This window comes from Haliotis rubra, unplaced genomic scaffold (genome assembly GCF_003918875.1).
Source record: "Haliotis rubra isolate DU_JTF1 unplaced genomic scaffold, ASM391887v1 Scf563, whole genome shotgun sequence".
In the NCBI taxonomy this organism is placed as follows: Eukaryota; Metazoa; Mollusca; class Gastropoda; order Lepetellida; family Haliotidae; genus Haliotis; species Haliotis rubra.
In genome coordinates, this window is record NW_025767261.1 from 304,854 (window position 1) to 326,421 (window position 21,568).

A 21,568-nucleotide genomic window follows, 5' to 3' on the forward strand; every position below is an offset into this window, starting at 1 on the left:
GTCACAGACTTATATAAGCCAGACACAATCCTACTGTGAATCACTCTATTGAATGTGCACAAACACCCATACCATATTTACACACTCTCTTACCACTTTTTTCATAATTTTATCAGATAAAAGAACTTTCCCCTGGGTTTGTAATTATACTCACCGTGTAAATAATGCAACTGGTTATATAAAATCAGCCAATGAAATGATATGGTGATTGGTGGGAGTCGTCTCGGGCTCCGTATATGGTTGTGTTGAGTTGCAGGAAAGCAGTGTGGGGATGATACGGGTGGACGGGCGGACAATACGCTCCGAACAAAGATGACATTTGCCGGCGTTTAATGATCAGAATATTTAACCCCAAAACCCTCGACATATTTGACATATATGTGGTATGTTTGAGACGCATCGTGACCACGTGACAACGTGACCAGTTAAAGGAGGACTGCGTGGTTTCTGTATTGTTATATAATGTCAACAAGGACGATGTAAGAGAATTAGGCGTTGCTGGTTTTCACAGGATCAGCTGGCAACTTGTGTCGTGGGCTTCTTCAGAGCGTACGGGGAGTGTTTACGTGTAACAATGGGATGAGTGTCGGGTACAGCGGCCATTATCGGGCTGCATCACCACCTCATCCCCCCGTCTCCACCCCCACCATCCAAGCCCTTTCCGCTTGCATCTTAACCACGCCATTATCAAATGCTCCTTGTTTGAACTCGGCTCAAGATATATTGTAGGAGAAGGGCGTTGAGGAAAGACAGTCTTTAGCTGCATCCAATATAGATAGGCGCTGTTATTACACTTTATAAAAGATATAACAATATGGTGTTAGTTTGTCAAATTGCGTAGGTGAAAATGCCAAGGTGCGTCAGAGGTGGGATAGCGGATCTGACGTCACAGGCTATGTGACGTCACTAGTCTATCTGCCACCATCACTGTGAGGAAGAAATGCAGTGTAGAACATATATGTTTTACTTTACCTAGGTCTCATTATCTGCCGAGAAGACGATCTGCCGGCGGACACGACAGAGTGTACCACGAGACTGGACAACTGTATATAAGGACAGCGGACATCACTTGGAGACAATGTATACCTGTACTAACTACCAAAGGACACCTGTTGGTTATTTTCTTTAACTTAAACAAGTAGACTAACCGGACGATGAATGCCGATCCTCTGCCGTTATTTGTTCTAGCCTGATTTTAAGGAAGCATCCCACCAGTGCAAACATTTTGGATTTCCCATTGGTATGATGACTAAGATTGATTTGGATCCAATATCTGTGTTTTATACCTTGATGTTTAAGCATGTCCTGTACTGATGTCATGTCATTGATCTGTTATATTAAAATATTTGATTTATTTGAAGCCGTAAATTAACATAACCCAATTTTGTCGTTGCTGTAATTGAAAATTCCACTTAGGTAAATATGTATGTCCAGTTAATAACGTTAACACACAACCTTGTAAAAGATAGGAAAGCTGCAATAACTTGGTGCGCCTGGTGGCTGCTAGAGTTGTATGGTCCGCACGGAATTGACATTGATAATACGATGTGCCATTGAGATTGACATCCAATGATTGAGGGAAAAAACAGCGCCTTGAGCATGTACTAGTTGCGTGGATATGTGCGCTATATAAATATGCTGTAATAATAAATAAGTAATAACAACAATAGACTAACAACTAGTCTCTGAAATGAACATATTTAACTGAAAAAAAAGTACATAGTAAAAATATATATATATAATGAAAAGGAGCCCTGAGACTTTCTTTAGCTGTGGAAATCTAGACTTGCCACATGTTCTAGACTTGCGTGGGCTTTCTTGGATATATTTGCTTCAGGGTCTGTACGACAGACTCTAACAACAAGTGTATGCACGGATGAAGTTCCGTTCGAATCCTCCACAACGATTCTTCAGTTTTAAGGCAGCTAAATGGTATGCAATACACCGATTTTACTTCTGTGTTTGGTAGTACAAACCTACACCTGTTTGTTTGCCATCATTTACCTGATGCTCAGTTCATGAAGCTCTAACGAGCAAATTAGTGGTGACGTCAGTAAGATTATTGTTTTCTAAATTTGCCAATACTCGTGTCTGGGGTAATTACTCAATCATATATATTCAGGTCTGATGCGTAACGTGTTGTGCAATTACCAGATGGACGCGCAGCAAGAGAATAGCTCCCAGTTGAATTAAAAAAAACATCGGTTATCTTCCCCAGTGGATTTCTCAAATGTTAGTGTTTATGTACGTAGACCGAGGACACCCATATCCTGTCGTGGAGTACGGAAACATGTGTAAACACAACGTTATTTGTTCAAAGGACCCTGTAGGACAGGGTTGGCTGAGAGATGGTATGTTCAGATTCGATCATTAACAGGCTGCATTCACGGAGAAATAAAATTAAATATCATAATCAATTTGCTCTAGATACCATTTGCTATTGAAGTCAAATGATTCAACTTTCATCTTCTAATTCAAGATGTGAATCAGTTATATCCCTCATCACTTGTTCTCCTCGGACAGCCAGCTGACGCGCCGCGATACGACTAAAATGTTTGAAGTCACTTTGGTCCAATGTGGTCACTGAGCGCGCGTCATCAGTCAGCTTAGAGATTATTTTATTAATCCACCAGGGCCCCGTTCCACAAAGTTATCGTAAGATCTCGTAACTTTTCTCGTAGCACTCGTACCTCCCATGTTACAGCATAGGAGGTACGAATGCTACGAGAAACGTTACTAGATCTTAGGCTTACGAGAGCTTTATGAAACGGGGCTCTGAACATTTCCAGTAGACTAACAACTAGTCTCTGAAATGAACATATTTTACTGAAAAAAGTTCATAGTAAAAAAAATATATATAATGAAAAGGAGCCCTGAGACTTTCTTCATTTTCAGAAGCTGAGGAAATCTAGACTTGCCACATTTTCTAGACTTGTATGGGCTTTCTTGGATATATTTGCTTCAGGGTCTGTACGAGAGACTACATTTCCAGCTGCCGTCCTCTATGCGGTTGTCTGTTGGCATTCTGCCTCTACCTAGTCCGTGTGAATATCAAGTCCTCTTATTGATGCGAGCCCCATCAGTGACCTGCCAAAGTCTTTATTTTCCAACTGGAACATTGTGAGGTAACACATAGAAAGAAGTTTATGACCGATTACACAAAAGGACAGAGCGGTGACGCAACAAGCCAGTCTGCACATCGAGGAGCCTGCTGCTCCAGCTTTTCATTCATATGTATATACAGAATACAAGGTGTTTTCTGGGAGGATCCGCTAAGCCATCAAAGGTGCCTGCTATACTTTACTCTGCGACAATGTGCAGTTTTGAAATACGCCATCACGGGTTGTTGTTATACCGCTGTTCAAATTACCTCCCCCGTGACCAATCAAAATAGCGGAACCACATTTTTAAACGTGTCGAATTATTGAATATTACTACCTGAAATATGAATAGATTAAATCAAATAACTATCACTCCGCGGTGTTATCCAAGACGGAGGTAGAGACAAAGTTGGCAAAGGCTGGCATTGTATTCATTGGAATAATATCGGTGTCTGGACAAAAAGATACGTAATCCTTGAAAAACACAGAGACGAGCAATCCTTGAACAACACAGGGGCGAACACTTCTTGAACAACACAGGGGCGAACACTTCTTGAACAACACAGAGACGAGTAATCCTTGAACAACATGGGGACAAGCAATATTTGAACAATACACACACGAACAATCCTTGAACAACACAGAGACGAGCAATCCTTGAACAACACAGGGGTGAGCAATCTTTGAACAACACAGAGACGAGCAATCCTTGAACAACACAGGGGTGAGCAATCTTTGAACAACACAGAGACGAACAATACGGGGCGAGCAATCTTCGAACATCACAGGGGCGAGCAATCCTTGAACAACACAATCCTTCATCAACACGGGGAGAGCAATCCTTGAACAACACAGGGGGCAAGCAATCCTTGGACAGCAGGAGTGAGCAATCCTTGAACATCACAAAGACGAGCAATCCTTGAACAACACAGAGGTGAGCAATCCTTGAACAACACAAAGACGAGCAATCCTCGGCAACACATGTGTAAGTTATCTTCGAACAACACAGGGGCGAGCAATCCTTGAACAGCACAGGGGTGAGCAATCCTTGAACAACACAGCGACGAGCAATCATTGAACGACACAGGGTTGAGCAATCCTTGAACAACACAGCGACGAGCAATCCTCGACAACACAGGGGTGAACAATCTTTGAACAGTTCCCCACACACAGATACACCCGAAGATCAGTGTTGGAGACTAAGTACTGCAGTCAAACAACATTACCGCTGTTACTCTTCCCCTGCCATGTTCGCATCCATCCTCGTGCTGTAATTAAACCGACGTACAAAAGAAACTACACGTGTGGTGTTTGTGGGTTATTTTAAAATAACAACGTGTGAGTGTTTGGATTGTGTCATACAAGTCCCAAATAATGTGTACTCATTGAAAAACGCCTAAAAAAAAGTACCAAACTGAGACGCCGCCAGCGCTCAAAGTAGACGGTTCAGGCGATGTTGCCTGGTAATGACATGCCCCCAAGGGCTCAATAGGCCCGGGTGCCCACAGTACGCAGTCGTCACACCACTGCGTTCCTGCTGATGCGGCCACTGAACGCTGTGATGCTGATGACGTCACTGTAAACATCCGGTTGCACAGATGGAGAATGCTCTGGTGATGGTTATCTTGGTGGAGGCCACTCCGGGTCTTCTCGTTCTGGGGCTGTCAGATGTCAGGCTGTCTCATCTGTTTGATGATGGCTTACCTTGTACAGCCAAGCGTTCTGGCAGTATCGCTGTTTCGAAGGCACTATCTGTGACATTCCAATTACTCGTTCTTGCTCCGCTGCTGAGAATCTTGACATTTGGAAGTGTGCCTTTAACAGGCAAACCAATATTAATGTCTGGGGACTGTGGCTTAAACTGTAGGCGCACTACATGCACACGGATTCAGCAAAATCATGAGTTTATGATATCCCATTTGTAATCCTGTATCAAAACACTGTTCAATAATGTTTACGTTGGGTTTTTTAATATTCCCAAAAGGTGTGTACTTTCTTTTGTGCGTCAGTTTATTATAGTTCATTTTAAAACTATACTTTTGTCACTATAAATATACACAAAGAACTTAGTCAAGCACACCCTGGCATATCTCACGATTGAATGAGCCGCTATCCTAACCCTTTGGAGCATATCTGGGACATGATTGATCGTCCTGTGCAACAAAAGGATCCTCCCGGACAGAACCTAGCCCAGGTGGAAGCTGCTTGACTCGTAGACTGGCCCTTTAGAGGATCGGGAGGCTGACCGGGGGTATGAGGAGGAAAATGCTTGCTGTCATACAGTGACATGGAGGTTACACTCGGTATTGACCTTGAATCGCGTAAGACTCACAAATGATATTTTGAATGTTCACATTCACCAATAATTTCAACATTAAACATTCCAGGGCCATACTAGTACAGACATGGTTTGGTATGAAAATCAGTGTGTGTGTTTTGGTGATTTTTTTGGTTTTGTTTTTGTTTTTTTTATAAATTATCATCATAAAATCAACATGGATTCAAATCATTTTGTCGTTTTTTTATGAGTCAAAGGATCATACGGGCCAGAAAAACTCAGGTTTTTCCATTGTGGTCACCACGAGAAGTTTTATGTGCGTGTTGAAAACCGATCATTGCAAAAATACAGGGGGTGCTTGATTAAGTTCTTTGTGTATATATGGCGTGAGAGTAAATACTACTTCTGAAACATATATATTATCTCAGTAATTGCTAGCGACAAAACACTTTTTATAAGAGATGGCTGATAAATCTTTCGTCGATTGAACAGCCGCAACTATATCCGTGAAGATAACAGTTAACTGTATGTCGAATTGTTTACTGACTGACAAGATTCTGCATAGATAGGGAGGGCGAAGGGCACGTTGATGCGTTCACGAGATAGAGAGTAGTAGTGTCAAAGTGTCAAAGGTTTTGGGCGGTATCCTTGGACTACAGAGGACAGATTTCGTATGTTTCAACATAAATCTCCCAGTGGTTTAGGCAATCCTGTTTTTCTAGTATATGCATGAAAAAACCCTATGACCATCTTCCAACAGGTCAACGTTCGACTACACGCAGTATGGAAGAGGCAAGCCTGTATTTCTGGTATCTGCAACAAAACCCTCTGACCATCGTCCTACAGGACAAGGCTCCACTACACGCAGTATGGAAGAGGCAAGCCTGTATTTCTGGTATCTGTAACAAAACCCTCTGACCATCTTCCAACAGGACAAGGCTCCACTACACGCAGTATTGAAGAGGCAAGCCTGTATTTCTGGTATCTGTAACAAAACCCTCTGACCATCTTCCAATAGGACAAGGCTCGACTACACACAGCATGGAAAAGGCAAGCCTGTATTTCTGGTATCTACAACAAAACCCTCTGACCATCTTCCAACAGGACAACGCTCGACTACACACAGCATGGTAGAGGCAAGCCTGTATTTCTGGTATCTACAACAAAGCTGCGAATCCCCATAAACTGTCACAAATGTCGACCAGGTGAACGTTTTGCAACACCCAGACATGTCTCATATTGAACACGTGTAGGTTAGGTGTAAATTTAGAGCAAGACAATTTCCTGTTATAAGTAAACAAATTAGAACTAGTTGAAGAATGACGCCGCACTCATTTGAAATCTGACGTATTTCGCGTTCGGCACACATCTTATTCACAAAACCTGTGACACTCCTGCTACTAAACTAATCTTTATACTATACCATACCACACTAAATGCTTATTTCACTGATCGAGTTAACCCGCCCTCAGTATATACCCATATGTTCATGTAGTATGATGTATTTGGATTATACACGTATCACTTTTCAACTGCCTGTTCTCCTCGGTTAATGATGTTATATCGTGCTTTGTATAGTTACTTTTTCCCAAGGGTATATCCGAGTACTTCTAACCTTATGGTATGAAATGCCAGTAACCCACGACAATAAGCATGCATAATGTTACCCCCTTGATATCTTAACTACCTCATAATACAGTAATACATCTTCTACACGAGCACATTCTTACAGTTGTGTCGAGCTTAAGGTTTTCTCGAAGTAAAAGCTTGGTCCTTGCGTACTCTTAATGTTGTCATCTGTTTATAATTTATTATTGGATATTTATATAGCGCACATATCCACGCACTAGTGCATGCTCAAGGCGCTGGTATTTTTTCCCTCGATCATTGGATGTCAATCTCAACGGCACATCTTATTATCAATCTCAACTCCCTGGGGATCATACAACTCTTGTGCTTGTGTCGAATATTGGATAACTCGGAGTATCTATGGTGTTTAACTGTACATGCCCATTTACTGCACCGCCAGATTTTCTAGTGAGAGAGAAAACACACCATCCCGGTATGTTTAGATGAAATTTTGTTCAATCTGAGTGGGTGTCTGTAAAAAAGGCTTGCAGTTTGTGCGTAACTTTTAGAACACACCTGTGATATTTTTACTGAATCCTTTTTAATCATGAAGTTTTCTAAGGCGCACATCTCTGAGGAATAAACTAATATTGGTTGGATGGTGTGGGCACCATGATGACAATTTCCAATTGGAGGAAATAACAAATATAGATTATGAAAGTTGATAGAACTATTTTATGTTTATAGAACTAAAGATATGTATAGATGTTGAAAATTAATCGCCTTGAGCATCCACTAGTTGCCTGGATATGTGCACTATATAAATATCCTATTATTATAATAATAATAATAATAATAATAATAATAATAATAATCTAAAAATATAACAACTCGTCAGCTCAACAATGCGACATTACGACTGAACTTTAGGACGGGGCGACAATGTCAAAACACGACATACCTCGACCGTTGACCTTTGGAAATGGCCAACATGTTAGGTTGTGACGCTTTCGCTGACATTGACGGTTGTAGTAGTAAGTGTAACAACGCCATAATGCAGAGACACGCCAATATCTCTTTAAGGTGGCCATAACACTTTGTCTAGTTTCAATGAAGATTCGTTATATGAACTGTGCAAGATTTAAATTTGTATTTGACTTTATAACAGACATTTTGCTTAATAAATGGACAGGCTGAAACCACATCTATATGTCTATATCCTTAACCTCTATGTAAAAGATTTAATAAATTCAGTTTGAGGATGTCCAAAATGGTTTCGTGGGCTTTACATTATCGTGAAGTATCATCACAGTATAGCAATTATTCTGTAATCTATATGATGACATAATCCAGTGTTTCTTTCAGGACGCCATGTCTTACAGGCCTATAAGCGTGTGTTTAATAATAATAATGATAATAATAATAATGAGTCCATTTGTAACGCGCTAAACTCCACGCCAGAAGGTATGCTCATAGCGCTACAAATTTGACTAGTTCACTAGTCGTAGTATTTCTTTAGTTCTGACTTGAAAACATCAAGACTTGGTGCTCTTTTCAGCTCTTCTGGAAGAGAGTTCAAGAGGATTGCAGCTTGAGTGGGAAATCGTCTGTAGCCAAATCCTGTAAGTCGCCACTTTGGGACAGTACAGAGAACCTGAGTTACGGATCTTAGTGGTCTGGTTGGGTGGTATTGCTTAATCAGCTCACAGAGGTATGGTGGTGCTTTACCATATAGATATCGATATGCAAGTGTCAGTACTTTAAATTCTATCCTGGCTTGAATAGGCAACCAATGTAGAGATTTTAGAACTGGCTGTATGTGGGAGAACTTGGGTGTAAGAGTCACTATGCGTGCTGCAGTGTTTTGTAGGCGTGTGTTTCCCATAAGCGTGTGTTTCCCATAAGCGTGTGTTTCCCATAAGCGTGTGTTTCCTTTCAGGCCCGTAAGTAGGTCACGGCACTTCGTGAGACCTTAGTACTTCCGGTGACAAACAACGTTTCATACCTTTTCGAATGGTCTCATGGTTGTCAGTTGACAGTAAGGAACAGATAATTCTTGCAGGAATGAAAAAATTCCTAACTACCTATCCCGAAATTAGTCTACTACGATTGTCAACAGCTGTGACAGCCAAACTTGGCTGTACACTTAGTCCGGTCTAGTAAAGTCATATTTGGCGGTTGCGCAATTTTAAACCAGAACTGGTTCTTGAATATACGTTTCTCAGTGGAAATCTGGTACCGGAAGTAAGCTTGACCCCGCATATCGCAAGCTGGCGCGCGCAGAGGGAGCCGGGAAACAGCTTTGTATCAGAAGTAGTGTCTCGCGAGACTTACAGGCCATATTGTAGGGTGCCCCTGAAGATCAGGGTTAGCATTGATCTTCAGTAACCTATGCTTGTCGTAAGAGGCGACTAACGGGATCGGGTAGTCAGGCTCGCTGACTTGGTTGACACATGTCACCGTGTCCCAATTGCGCAGGTCGATGCTCAAGCTCTTGATCACTGGGTTGTCTGGTCAAGACTCGATTATTTACAGACCACCGCACTATAGCTGGAATATTGCTGAGTGTGGCTTTAAACCACAAACAAACCAATCATATAAGCCTGGGTATTTCCTATTGCATCAATGAGCTGCATAAATCTGTTACGGTAAATCGACATCGGACGTTTGGTAATATCAAAAACCCCGACAAACTAATTGTGTCTGATATCGCCGAGAAACTATGTGTTCCTTCGTATGCCTCTGGAGACCTTTTGAGTTTGAACATGTGTGGCTAGTCAAGTACACACCTCTGGGACTGTCTAGAAGAAACGCTTTATATGGGGAAGCGCATCCCTCTCTGTTCACATCAAGACAAGTGGTTGTGTGAAGATAATGTTTCTCAGGATATGGGCCCCGTTTCACAAAGATATCGTAGCCCTAAGTCTATGTTGCAGTATAGGAGTTATGACAGTCGTAGTGCTATCATTGCTTTGTGAAACGGGGCCCAGGCCTAGCTTGGAAGCTTGGCCCCAGTTGCAAGGTGAACAGTAGTATCCCTGACTTTGGTGTTATTACCAGATGGACCCGTGAAGATCCGGGTTAGAATATTGATCTTCAGTAACCTATGCTTGTCGTAAGAGGCGACTAACGGGATCGGGTGGTCAGGCTCGCTGACTTGGTTGACACATGTCATCGTATCCCAATTGCGTAGATTGATGCTCATGCTGTTGATCACTGGGTTCTCTGGTCCAGACTCGATTATTTACAAACCGCCGCCATAAAGCTGGAATATTGCTGAGTGCGGCGTAAAAGTAAACTCACTCACTCAGTATTACCGCCTGTAGTGTGACGCTGCCGATGTAATTGTAGTGTTGCACTTGTGTCTAGTGCCGTTGTAATAACGTGGCAGTAGTTTGTACTTGTTGTAAACCTAGATCGCTTTTCTTGTATAACTGTAGGTCGATACATGACACTTTCAATGTAAGTTCCAGTAAAACCAAAACCGAATAGTGACACGAGATTTATAAAAAAGGAAATAAATGCAAATTTTATTCATGAAAAACAGTGGATAAATTAATAATGTAAGTATGACGTAGTTGTAGGTTGACGCAAGTTTGGGCATGACGGTAGTGTGCGCCACTCCTACAAGGCTGGGAAGGACTCGCAGTCAAGGTGCATCTCCACCTGTAGAATGAAAAACACATGACTTACTATCACTTACCATTGTATCTCTTATCTGTCATAGTATCTCTATTGTTCATCATTGTATGACTGTTGTCCGTCCCATTGCTCATCATTGAATAACTATTGTCCGTCCAATTGTCCATCACAGTATCCCTAATGCCCATCACAGTATCTCTATTGTCCATCACAGTATCCCTATTGTCCATCACAGTATCCCTATTGTCCATCACAGTATCCCAATTGTCCATAACAGTATCCCTATTGTCCATCACAATATCCCTATTGTCCATAACAGTATCCCTATTGTCCATCGCAATATCCCTATTGTCCATAACAGTATCCCTATTGTCCATCACAGTATCCCTATTGTCCATCACAGTATCCCAATTGTCCATAACAGTATCCCTATTGTCCATCACAATATCCCTATTGTCCATAACAGTATCCCTATTGTCCATCACAGTATCCCAATTGTTCATAACAGTATCCCTATTGTCCATCACAGTATCCCTATTGTCCATCACAGTATCCCTATTGTCCATCACAGTATCCCAATTGCCCATAACAGTATCCCTATTGTCCATCGCAATATCCCTATTGTCCATAACAGTATCCCTATTGTCCATAACAGTATCCCTATTGTCCATCACAGTATCCCAATTGTTCATAACAGTATTCCTATTGTCCATCACAGTATCCCTATTGTCCATAACAGTATCCCTATTGTCCATCACAGTATCCCTATTGTCCATCACAGTATCCCTATTGTCCATCACAGTATCCCTATTGTCCATCACAGTATCCCAATTGTCCATCACAGTATCCCTATTGTCCATAACAGTATCCCTGTTATTCATTATAATATCGCTATTGTTCAGTATCCTAGTACCCCTATCACTGTATCCTTAAGGTTGGGCTATTGTTCATAATTGTATCTCTATAGTTCATCAGTGACACCAATTGTTCATCAAAGTATGCATATTGTTCATCATCTCTAGATTCCATCGGCGTGTCCTTAATATCAATCTACCGCCTCCGTGGTGTAGTGGTTAGAGCGTCCGCCCGGAGAGCGGAAGGTCGCGGGTTCGATCCCCGACCGCGTCATACCAAAAGACGTTAAAATATGGTACTTGTTGGTCCCTGTCTGGCGCTCGGCATTAATGGGCACAACAAGGACTGGTCGGCTGGGAGTCAGTATAATGTGTCTGAGTGGGGTATTCATGCTTCACTGCGGCATGGTATCTCAGTGGGCTAGCACTATAAAACCATCTTCAGTTTGGGCTAGTACAAGCAGTCGCACATACACATACACACGCATGCACGTCGTCATATGAGCGAAATATTCTCAAGCACGACGTTAAACCCAATTTCACCTCACCTCACCTTAATATCAATCATATTAATTAACGTGTTCAATATTGTACAGTAGTGTCCATCATATTGTGCCTGGAGTCCATCATGCTATCATTATTGTTCATCAGTGCATTTAAAGATTTCATCACTCATAACCCTCTCTACAACGTATCACTCTTAAGCCCTCTCTATAACATATCACTCTTAAGCCCTCTCTACAACGTATCACTCTTAAGCCCTCTCTATAACATATCACTCATAACCCTCTCTATAATATATCACTCTTAAGCCCTCTCTATAACGTATCACTCTTAAGCCCTCTCTACAACGTATCACTCTTAAGCCCTCCCTATAACATATCACTCATAACCCTCTCTATAATATATCACTCTTAAGCCCTCTCTATAACGTATCACTCTTAAGCCCTTTTTATAATATATCACTCTTAAGCCCTTTTTATAATATATCACTCTTAAGCCCTCTCTATAACGTATCACTCTTAAGCCCTCTCTATGACGTATCACTCTTAAGCCCTTTTTATAACAGATCACTCTTAAGCCCTCTCTATAACGTATCACTCATAAGCCCTTTTTATAACATATCACTCTTAAGCCCTCTCTATAACGTATCACTCATACCCTTTCTATAACATATCACTCTTAAGCCCTCTCTATAACGTATCACTCATAACCCTCTCTATAACGTATCACTCATAACCCTCTCTATAACGTATCACTCATAACCCTCTCTATAACATATCACTCTTAAGCCCTTTCTATAATATATCACTCTTAAGCCCTCTCTATGTATCACTCATACCCTCTCTATAACATATCACCCTTAAGCCCTTTCTATAACATATCACTCTTAAGCCCTCTCTATAACATATCACTCTTAAGCCCTTTCTATAACATATCACTCATAACCTTCTCTATAACATATCACTCTTAAGCCCTCTCTATAACATATCACTCATAACCTCTCTATAACATATCACTCTTAAGCCCTCTCTATAACATATCACTCTTAAGCCCTCTCTATAACATATCACTCTTAAGCCCTCTCTATAACGTATCACTCATAACCCTCTCTATAATATATCACTCTTAAGCCCTTTCTTATAATATATCACTCTTAAGCCCTCTCTCTATAACATATATCACTCTTAAGCCCTTCTATAACATATCACTCTTAAGCCCTCTCTATAACATATCACTCTTAAACTTAAGCCTCTCTATAACGTATCACTCATAACCCTCTCTATAACGTATCACTCATAACCCTCTCTATAACGTATCACTCATAACCCTCTCTATAACATATCACTCTTAAGCCCTTTCTATAATATATCACTCTTAAGCCCTCTCTATGTATCACTCATACCCTCTCTATAACATATCACCCTTAAGCCCTATCTATGTATCACTCATACCCTCTCTATAACATATCACCCTTAAGCCCTTTCTATTACATATCACTCTTAAGCCCTCTCTATAACATATCACTCTTAAGCCCTCTCTGTAAGGCATCACTCTTAAGCCCTCTCTATAACATATCACTCTTAAGCCCTCTCTATAACGTATCACTCATAACCCTCTCTATAACGCATCACTCTTAAGCCCTCTCTATAACGTATCACTCATAACCCTCTCTATAACGTATCACCCTTGAGCCCTCTCTTTAACGTATCACTCTGTTTTGTCAGACAAATCAGTCAAACAATTACTTACCCTCTCTACAGTTCCCTTGAACAATCTCTGAACGTTATCTCCCTTGCCGACCTTGAGACCGCAACTTCGTGTTCCAATGGCTGGAATAGAGGACATGATATGTCAGCAAGAGGAGCACAAGTAAACATGTGAGCTGAAACATTGAGTACATGGCAATACAATGAGGTGGTTCATACAGCATAGTGTTTGTTGTGAGTAGAAAATGATATATATTTGATTTAGCTTGGTAATATTAACCTTGTCAAGGTTTGTAACTCATTGAAACATCAGTGTAGCATATTGGCTAGGCACAGGCTGCTCTGGCAGTAGACCCCGAAACAGGGCCTCGCGATGCAACTGATATAAGAAGAATTAGTTAAGAGTGTACATACGTGAATTCCCTGTCGCACTTGCAGTGGCCTCTCCCTGGTCGATACTAATGCCGTTGATGTTGAGGTTGGCTGTGAGGACGTTGTTGTCGTAGAGAAAGGTCACAGTTTTCTTGTCATTGGGGCCATACTGCAACAAGGGCATCTTGAGTTGTCACAACAAACTGAGATGGCATTTAGCAATAAGACGTTTAGTAAGACTGGTTACAAAGATATAACTGACAACTGATTAGACACAGACATAGACAAGTACACAGTCACAGACACAGGAAAAGACAGACACAGTCACAGACACAGGCAAAGACAGACACAGATACAGACACAGGCACAGACACAAACACAGACACTTTCGGCCAGCATGCAAGAGCATTCACAGCTTTAATCATTTCATCGTGCCTCTTTAAGGTGTCATTGTCGACGATTAGATACCGGTATGTGTGTGATTGTGTGCGTGCGTTTGTGTGTGCATGTACACGTGTTGTTTTCGTTTTTTAACCTCGCACTGGGTAATATTCAAACCATAATACCTTTGTAGGTGATCGAGTTTGGACCAGTTAATCCAGTGATTGGTATTGTGAGTACGATTACAAGCCATAAGCATGTCGATGATCCTAAACCTAAGTCGCACATCAAGTATGGCGTGTTAGGAAGTGCATTTCTCAAACCGAGAAAAGATCAGAACATATCATACTGTTTGAGGGTTGTAGTTAAGCTGGACTGAGACGGGGACATCGTCGTTGTAGTCGTACTGTGTGCCGCTGTCGGTGACGAGCCTAACTGTCACAAGACCCTGGTTGGGTGTAGTGGTGACGGAAATTGAAGCATCTTCATTAGAATCAACCGCATTATCACACGGGGCGTTGCTTAGGAGAACTCTGGGTTGGCTCAGAGGCTGGCCGTTGTCTGTCCCGTCCTGGTACACGACGCGTGCCCACAAACCGTTCTTAGTTGCCTCCCCTGTTCCAGCCGTGCGCGGGATAGACAGGTACGACCGAACGCCGTCGTAGACGCCCCCGACGGTACCGCTTTTAGTGACGTTGTTGTTCTTGATGTTCCAGGGCCATGGTTCTTCATCGTCGAAATAGGGATTAGTGCCATCATAGTTGGCCATAGTTGTGAGGAAATTGTCCTTACACTGCACTGGAAATATAAACATTAAACATTTGATACTCTGTACATTCCATCCATCAAGTATACATATATCTACCCATCAACTCCGCTTCCATCCCTACATTTCCCCATCCGCCCCGTATACATATATACGCCATGAGCATACACTAGTGTGTGGAAACGGCGCCATACAAGTGGACATTATTATTATTATTATTATTATTATTATTATTATTATTATTATTATTATTATTATATATCTAGTCAGCATCCGTCAAACCGAGCGTTAATCCATCTATCTGTCTATATCTGACCAGGATAATCTACAGCTACATCTATCCCTGACACAGCTCCTTCACCCCGAGCGTTAATCCATCTATCTGTCTATATCTGACCAGGATAATCTACAGCTACATCTATCCCTGACACAGCTCCTTCACCCCGAGCGTTAATCCATCTATCTGTCTATATCTGACCAGGATAATCTACAGCTACATCTATCCCTGACACAGCTCCTTCGCCCCAAGCGTTAATCCAATTATCTGTCTATATCTGACCAGGATAATCTACAACTACATCTATCCCTGACACAGCTCCTTCACCCCGAGCGTTAATCCATTTATCTGTCTATATCTGACCAGGATAATCTACAGCTACATCTATCCCTGACACAGCTCCTTCACCCCAAGCGTTAATCCATTTATCTGTCTATGGCCAACTTACGGGCATTATTGTTAATCCTAGCACTAGGGCAGACAACCGTTGAAGGCAATTTAATGGAACAAGCGCAGTCTGCCACGGAGAAACCTTGACCCTTGGGACAGTCCTGGGTAGCGAATGTAACACCGTTCACCACTTGCCTGTACTGACAGTCACCAACAGCTTCAATGTTGCAGTCTGAAACACAAGAGGGGCCATGTTGCCAGATTTCTTTCCAATGTTAACATCATAACAATTGTGCTTTGTGTAATCAGGGTTATGACTAGCCTGAACACAACACGGCATCAGATGTGAGTTAATAAACAAATGCAGTGAAGGAGTCGACATCTTGAAATAATATACTGAGAGAAACAAAAAAGGAACACAGGAAAATTGAAGTGTTCCACTAACATCTTCCAGTTTTTATCACCAGCTTTGAATAGCGCGGTGGGAGGAAATCTGAGAATAAACAAAGGAACACTGCCATGAAGTGGTGATCCCTTATTTGTTTCCTTCAGTATAATTACACGGACTGAGTAATACACCGAGTTTAGTTTTCCTCATGTTCCGAGATTCGCACGTACTTTACATTGATGAAATTGTTGTTTTGTTGTTTGTCGGAGCTGTGTTCGGGTATATCACTAGTGTTTGGAAACTTACGTTTGCAGCTTTGTTTTCTGTCATTTGATAACTTTATTAATTTTATGATCAAAGCAAATTTGAAATGTATGTTTTCTTGTAACCAGCAGTTCAGTAAAATGATAAAAGACGTACTTGGGTTTTTGCTTGGTTCCTGGCAGTTCTGGTCGACACAGTCGGTCCGTGGAGCGCAGTCGTTGAATGTGTCGTTGCTGACGAAGCCATTGCCCCCAGTACAGCACTGAGACGCCAACTCTTCGCCGTTACACTGGAAGTACGTCTTGCAGTATGACGCGTGGGGGTGTTTGACGGTTCTGTCACACCCGAAGTCGCTGATACACAAACTGGTGGCCGAGTCAAAGCGCTGCCCCTGAGGACAGCACCTAGGCTCCAGAGTGGACGCCCCTATGGTACCTCCACACTGCCAGTAGGAGGCGCAGCTGTCCCGGTATTGGTAGCGGCCGCTGGTACTCGCACACCACTCTAGAGAGGAGAAACCAATATTGTAAGATATCCCCTTAAAAGTTGGCGAGATATTGCGTTGTCTTTGATTATTATTTTTTTATTTTTTTTGGGGGGTCACCCTTACACACACACACACACACACCGCCCACACACCGCCTGGCCTTAAAATATGAACGGTCTCTTAAAATTTTTTATCACAGGTGATCACAGTTTACTGACACAAGCCCACGTGTCTTTGCGAGGATTAAAGATTAAAAAAATATTATTTTTGAGATGACCCCCGACTCGAAAGGCTTCATTTCGAGTCGGGAGGTCATCTCAGATGTTATGTATTTCTTAAAAATCTTTAATCCTCGCAAAGACACGAGGGCCTGTGTTTCCTGAGACATGCCAGCTCTGTATGGGATATTTCAAACCTAGAAATGTACAGTAGCTCTTATTGATGTTCCCCAATAAGTCAGTCTGTTGGGCGAGTCAGGTTTATTACGCCGAGTAGATTTTAGGCACTGCGAACCCAATGAATGAGAAAATATCCCTGAAACGCTGTATTTGGCGAAAGGGAGTTTGCTGGCCATGACACTACTCCGTGTCGAGGATATTGGTTATATTACGAGCGCTTCCCGCAGTATGGATTCCACCCTCGGCTATTATGACGTCATCGGTACTACTCACGGCATCCGGTCTTGACGCTTCTGTCGTTGATGACGGTGTTGGCATGCTGACACGTGGCGAGGGTGCGGTCGTACAGGGTGCCGTGGGGGCAGAAGAACTCGGCGGTCAAGATCTGGTTGCCCCGGATGTAACACTGGACGTATTTGTCACAGCGGTCTGGGTGGGGGATGAGGGCGGAACTCTCCTCGATGATACAGTCGGAACACACTGCAACATCATTGCAAATAGAGAATCTCACCCGAGTCTCTTTGGATATGAAAAATATCATATCAAGTTGATAAAGTTACAAATATCCGAGGCATGTTGATATATTTGATATCAGTAGACACGAGGGTGAGATTCTATTTATCATCAAAAATCACTCTTCATTAGTTTCAATGAAAAATGTACATCTCTGAACATGGTACTGCCATTAGACTTACAGTGCAGCGATGTCATAGCAGTGTGACGTCATCAGTTTTTTGACGTCATAGCATTGTGAGTCATGTAATTGATGACGTCAGGGCATTGTATAAAAATCTACTGTCAGAACGATATCTCATAGGAAGTATCGTTTGATCTCACACAAGCAATATCTCCTGTAGAACACAGTTTTGGATGATAAACATTCTTGCTTCTTGCCACTTCATAACAGTGTACAGTATAGTTATTAGATCGCTGAGACACATTACTACAGAACACAGTGGTATGTAATATCTACTGAATCACAAACATAAGAGAACACATGAAAGTACAAAGTTCCCTTCAATCTTTACCAAGTTTCTTCGCTAACTTTGTATTGCTCTGTGGGTGAAAATTAGGAAATAAAGAAAAGAACTGTGCAAGGAGGTGGAGTATTTGTTTAGTACATGTATTAAGTCGATGGAAAACGTGACTACAGAACAGGATAGTGTAGAACATTACAACCCCAGCAGATAGTTCAACCCATTGTAACATATTAGGACTGTATACTATTGTAAACATGGACCCCCGTTCACTATAGTTCGGCAGTAACAAGAACAGTAATCTGAGGTATACTCACATGAGTTGGGAATTACGAGGTCACACTCGAGAACCTGTCTCGTGATTTCTTGGCCTAGGTTGAATAGGTTTGTGACGGTGAAGACGACGTCTCTCCCAGTTACAGTGGTCAAATTGCCTCTCAGGTTGTCCAAATTGCTGTCAAGAACGGCCGACCCGACGGCGAACAGATACACGAATACATTCCTCTGTCTCAGTCGAGACACTATAATAGTGATTGGATCAATGTCTCTCCTCGATATCTGGGACGCATATATGACAGGCAACTGAACTCGCCTCCCGTTGACAGCAAGTCTTCCGGCGTTAGTTTCAATTTCTTGAAGTCCCCCAATAAGTGTCGCACCAGTTGAAGCACTTCGGGTAGGAAAGTTTGCATTGGTGAGCACTGATGCCGGCCTCAGCAGGCCATCGTACTGGAAGTTGTTCAGGCTGGAGAAGTAGACCACGCCTACGTTGATGTCAACTCCTGTGGCGCTGGCGTCCGCGAAGAAGCTAAGCATCTGATCAGTGTATGTCTGATACTCGGTCCCGATGTTTGAGCCGGTCCTAGCAGCTGCACGAGCGTTCTCGGACAGTTCAGATGCTACTATGACGTTATCGTTCCTGTAGGTGGAGGTGCCGCAATTCCTCACCACTGGAAATCAGCATAATTAATAATCAGCATAATTAATAATCAGCATAATTAATAATCAGGACATGCATTGTCATCCTAACTTTACTGTGTCCAGCTATTTTTCAATGGAAGTCGATTTCATCGTCTAAAATATATTTATTTCGCGACTTCAGTACTATTCTAAAAATATCGGATATCATAAATGTAACACACTATTGACTACATAAGCATAAATATTTTAAAACAATAATATTGCTTGTAAATTTCATCATTATTATTGATAGTGTTATGAGAATACTGATAAAGTTCTTACATATCTGAAGTGAGAGCGAAGGCAAGGTGACGCCCACAAGGACGGTGATGAAGAACTTGGCGTTCATCGTCTCTCCAGCTGGAAGACAGAGAAACACGTGTGAGTACTGTGAGTCATTAGCAAGTCACGAATATTTTACCCGTAGTGGCAAGGAAAGCGGTGCCATTATTTTCAATTCAGCGGGATTACAACGCGGCCAGATCATCACCTATTTTAATGTTCTCCTCCTTCAGGCGCTGTTAAGCGGACACGCCTGGTTGCAATGGGGAAACACACCTGTATCATCCCACCCGTATCCTTATACCTGTATCCGCATACCTGCATCCCCCACCCGTCCTCTTCTACCTGTATCCTCACACTCGTATCCCCCACCCGTATCTTTATACCCGTATCATCCACCCGTATCCTCACACCCGTATCCTTATACCTGTATCCTCCCACCCGTATCCTTATACCTGTATCCTTATATCTGTATCCTTCCACCTGTATCCTCATACCTGTATCCTTATACCTGTATCCTTATATCTGTATCCTTCCACCTGTATCATTCCACACGTATCCTCCCACCCGTCCCCTTCTACCTGTATCCTCACACTCGTTTCCCCCACCCGTATCCTTATACCCGTATCATCCACCCGTATCTTTATACCCGTATCCCCTGAGTCGTATCCTTATACCCGTATCACCCACCCGTATCCTTATACCTGTATCCTCCCACCCGTATCCTTATACCTGTATCCTTATATCTGTATCCTTCCACCTGTATCCTCCCACCCGTATCCTTATACCTGTATCCTCCCACCCGTATCCTTATATCTGTATCCTTCCACCTGTATCCTCACACCCGTATCCTTATACCCCTATACTTATACCCGTATCTTTATACTTGTATCCTCACAGCCGTATCCCCCCATCCGTATCCTTATACCTGTATCCTTTTTCGTAACTGGCATTTAGAGGGTTCCTGTTTTTGTAAGCCCATGACAGCCCAATCTAAGCGAATGTTTGTTGTTTCGCACTATGAGCGCGGTAAACACGTAATCATTACTACTACACAGGATCCAACCCCTGTCCTGAAATGTAGCTGTAAAATACATATAGAAGAAGAAGTCAATGTCGAGTCTGTCGCTACTGACAGCAGCTGCTGAAGATGTCCTCCCATAGATACCGTGTTAGTCAGCATACCTATGCTATATAGAACCTGAGAGCGATGACGTCACACGTTGTGGAAGCTAATTATCATCGTTGCTTTGATTACAAAGTTAGACAAGTTTTGCAATCAGTAAGTAAACTGTAGGCAATTACTTACGAAGAGCTCGGAGTTTCTGTATACGTTCTTCCCTCTGCAGTAGGTGATGGTTGTACAGACACTTGAGTACCAGTAGTTACTTGTGCCTGCCTTTCTTCTTGCGTTGAAATGGCCGCCTGTCCGCGAGCCTTCGGTATATATAGGCTATTCTCGCTATAGGTGTAGTTTGTTAGCACACCCAGTGTTGTTAACGATGGCGGTGATGACGTAGCCAGTTGAGATGTCGTACATACAGTCACTCTTTCCTCCTCGCCTCGCTTTCTTTGCTGTGTCAATATTGATACGGTTTCTATGGGTTTCTCCAAGCCTTGATCAGTTGCCTTGTCAGCCTGCATAGATCTATGCTACACTCACCAATGTAACCCGGTAATATTTCTCTGTGCCAATGCCCATATAAGGACTTAAGGGTGGCAAAGAATTTTCCTATGTTAATATGAAAACATTACTGTCAATAAACGGCAGTCCATTAATCTTAGGATCGTATTTCACTATTGGATGGGGGCGAATTCAACCAGTCATGAGGGTATTGCATCTGGTTTAAATACCTTTATCCACCCACACCAGTTCTAGATGGAGGGCCCTCTTTTTTCACACTTCAATACTGTGTGGAGCATCAATTTTGTATAATACCCAAACACACACTTCAGTGTTGCGTAGAGCATC

The 21,568-nt window shown here is 42.3% G+C and overlaps 1 protein-coding gene across 1 annotated transcript; it reads right to left on the minus strand.

Moving 5' to 3' along the window:
• Positions 1 to 10,466: 10,466 nt before the first annotated feature.
• On the minus strand, positions 10,467 to 21,032 carry LOC124254094. Its single transcript, XM_046687968.1, has 10 exons — positions 20,906 to 21,032; positions 19,597 to 19,674; positions 18,672 to 19,304; positions 17,651 to 17,857; positions 16,649 to 16,996; positions 15,899 to 16,072; positions 14,757 to 15,205; positions 14,069 to 14,195; positions 13,698 to 13,777; positions 10,467 to 10,614 (listed from the first exon to the last, which is right to left on the minus strand). The coding sequence occupies exons 2-10, from the start codon at positions 19,661 to 19,663 to the stop codon at positions 10,573 to 10,575; spliced, it is 2,127 nt and encodes a 708-aa protein (XP_046543924.1). The 5' UTR covers positions 19,664 to 19,674; positions 20,906 to 21,032; the 3' UTR covers positions 10,467 to 10,572.
• Positions 21,033 to 21,568: the final 536 nt, after the last annotated feature.

Bases quoted from the DNA above. Each gene is read 5' to 3' on its own strand.
- LOC124254094 (XM_046687968.1), bottom strand. From the start codon at position 19,663: ATGAACGCCAAGTTCTTCATCACCGTCCTTGTGGGCGTCACCTTGCCT. The intron at 16,997-17,650 runs GTGAGTAGTACC...TCTCCTCTCTAG, and splicing joins AAGCGTCAAGACCGGATGCC to AGTGGTGTGCGAGTACCAGC. The intron at 14,196-14,756 runs GTATGATATGTT...CCCTTGTTGCAG, and splicing joins TTAACTACAACCCTCAAACA to TATGGCCCCAATGACAAGAA.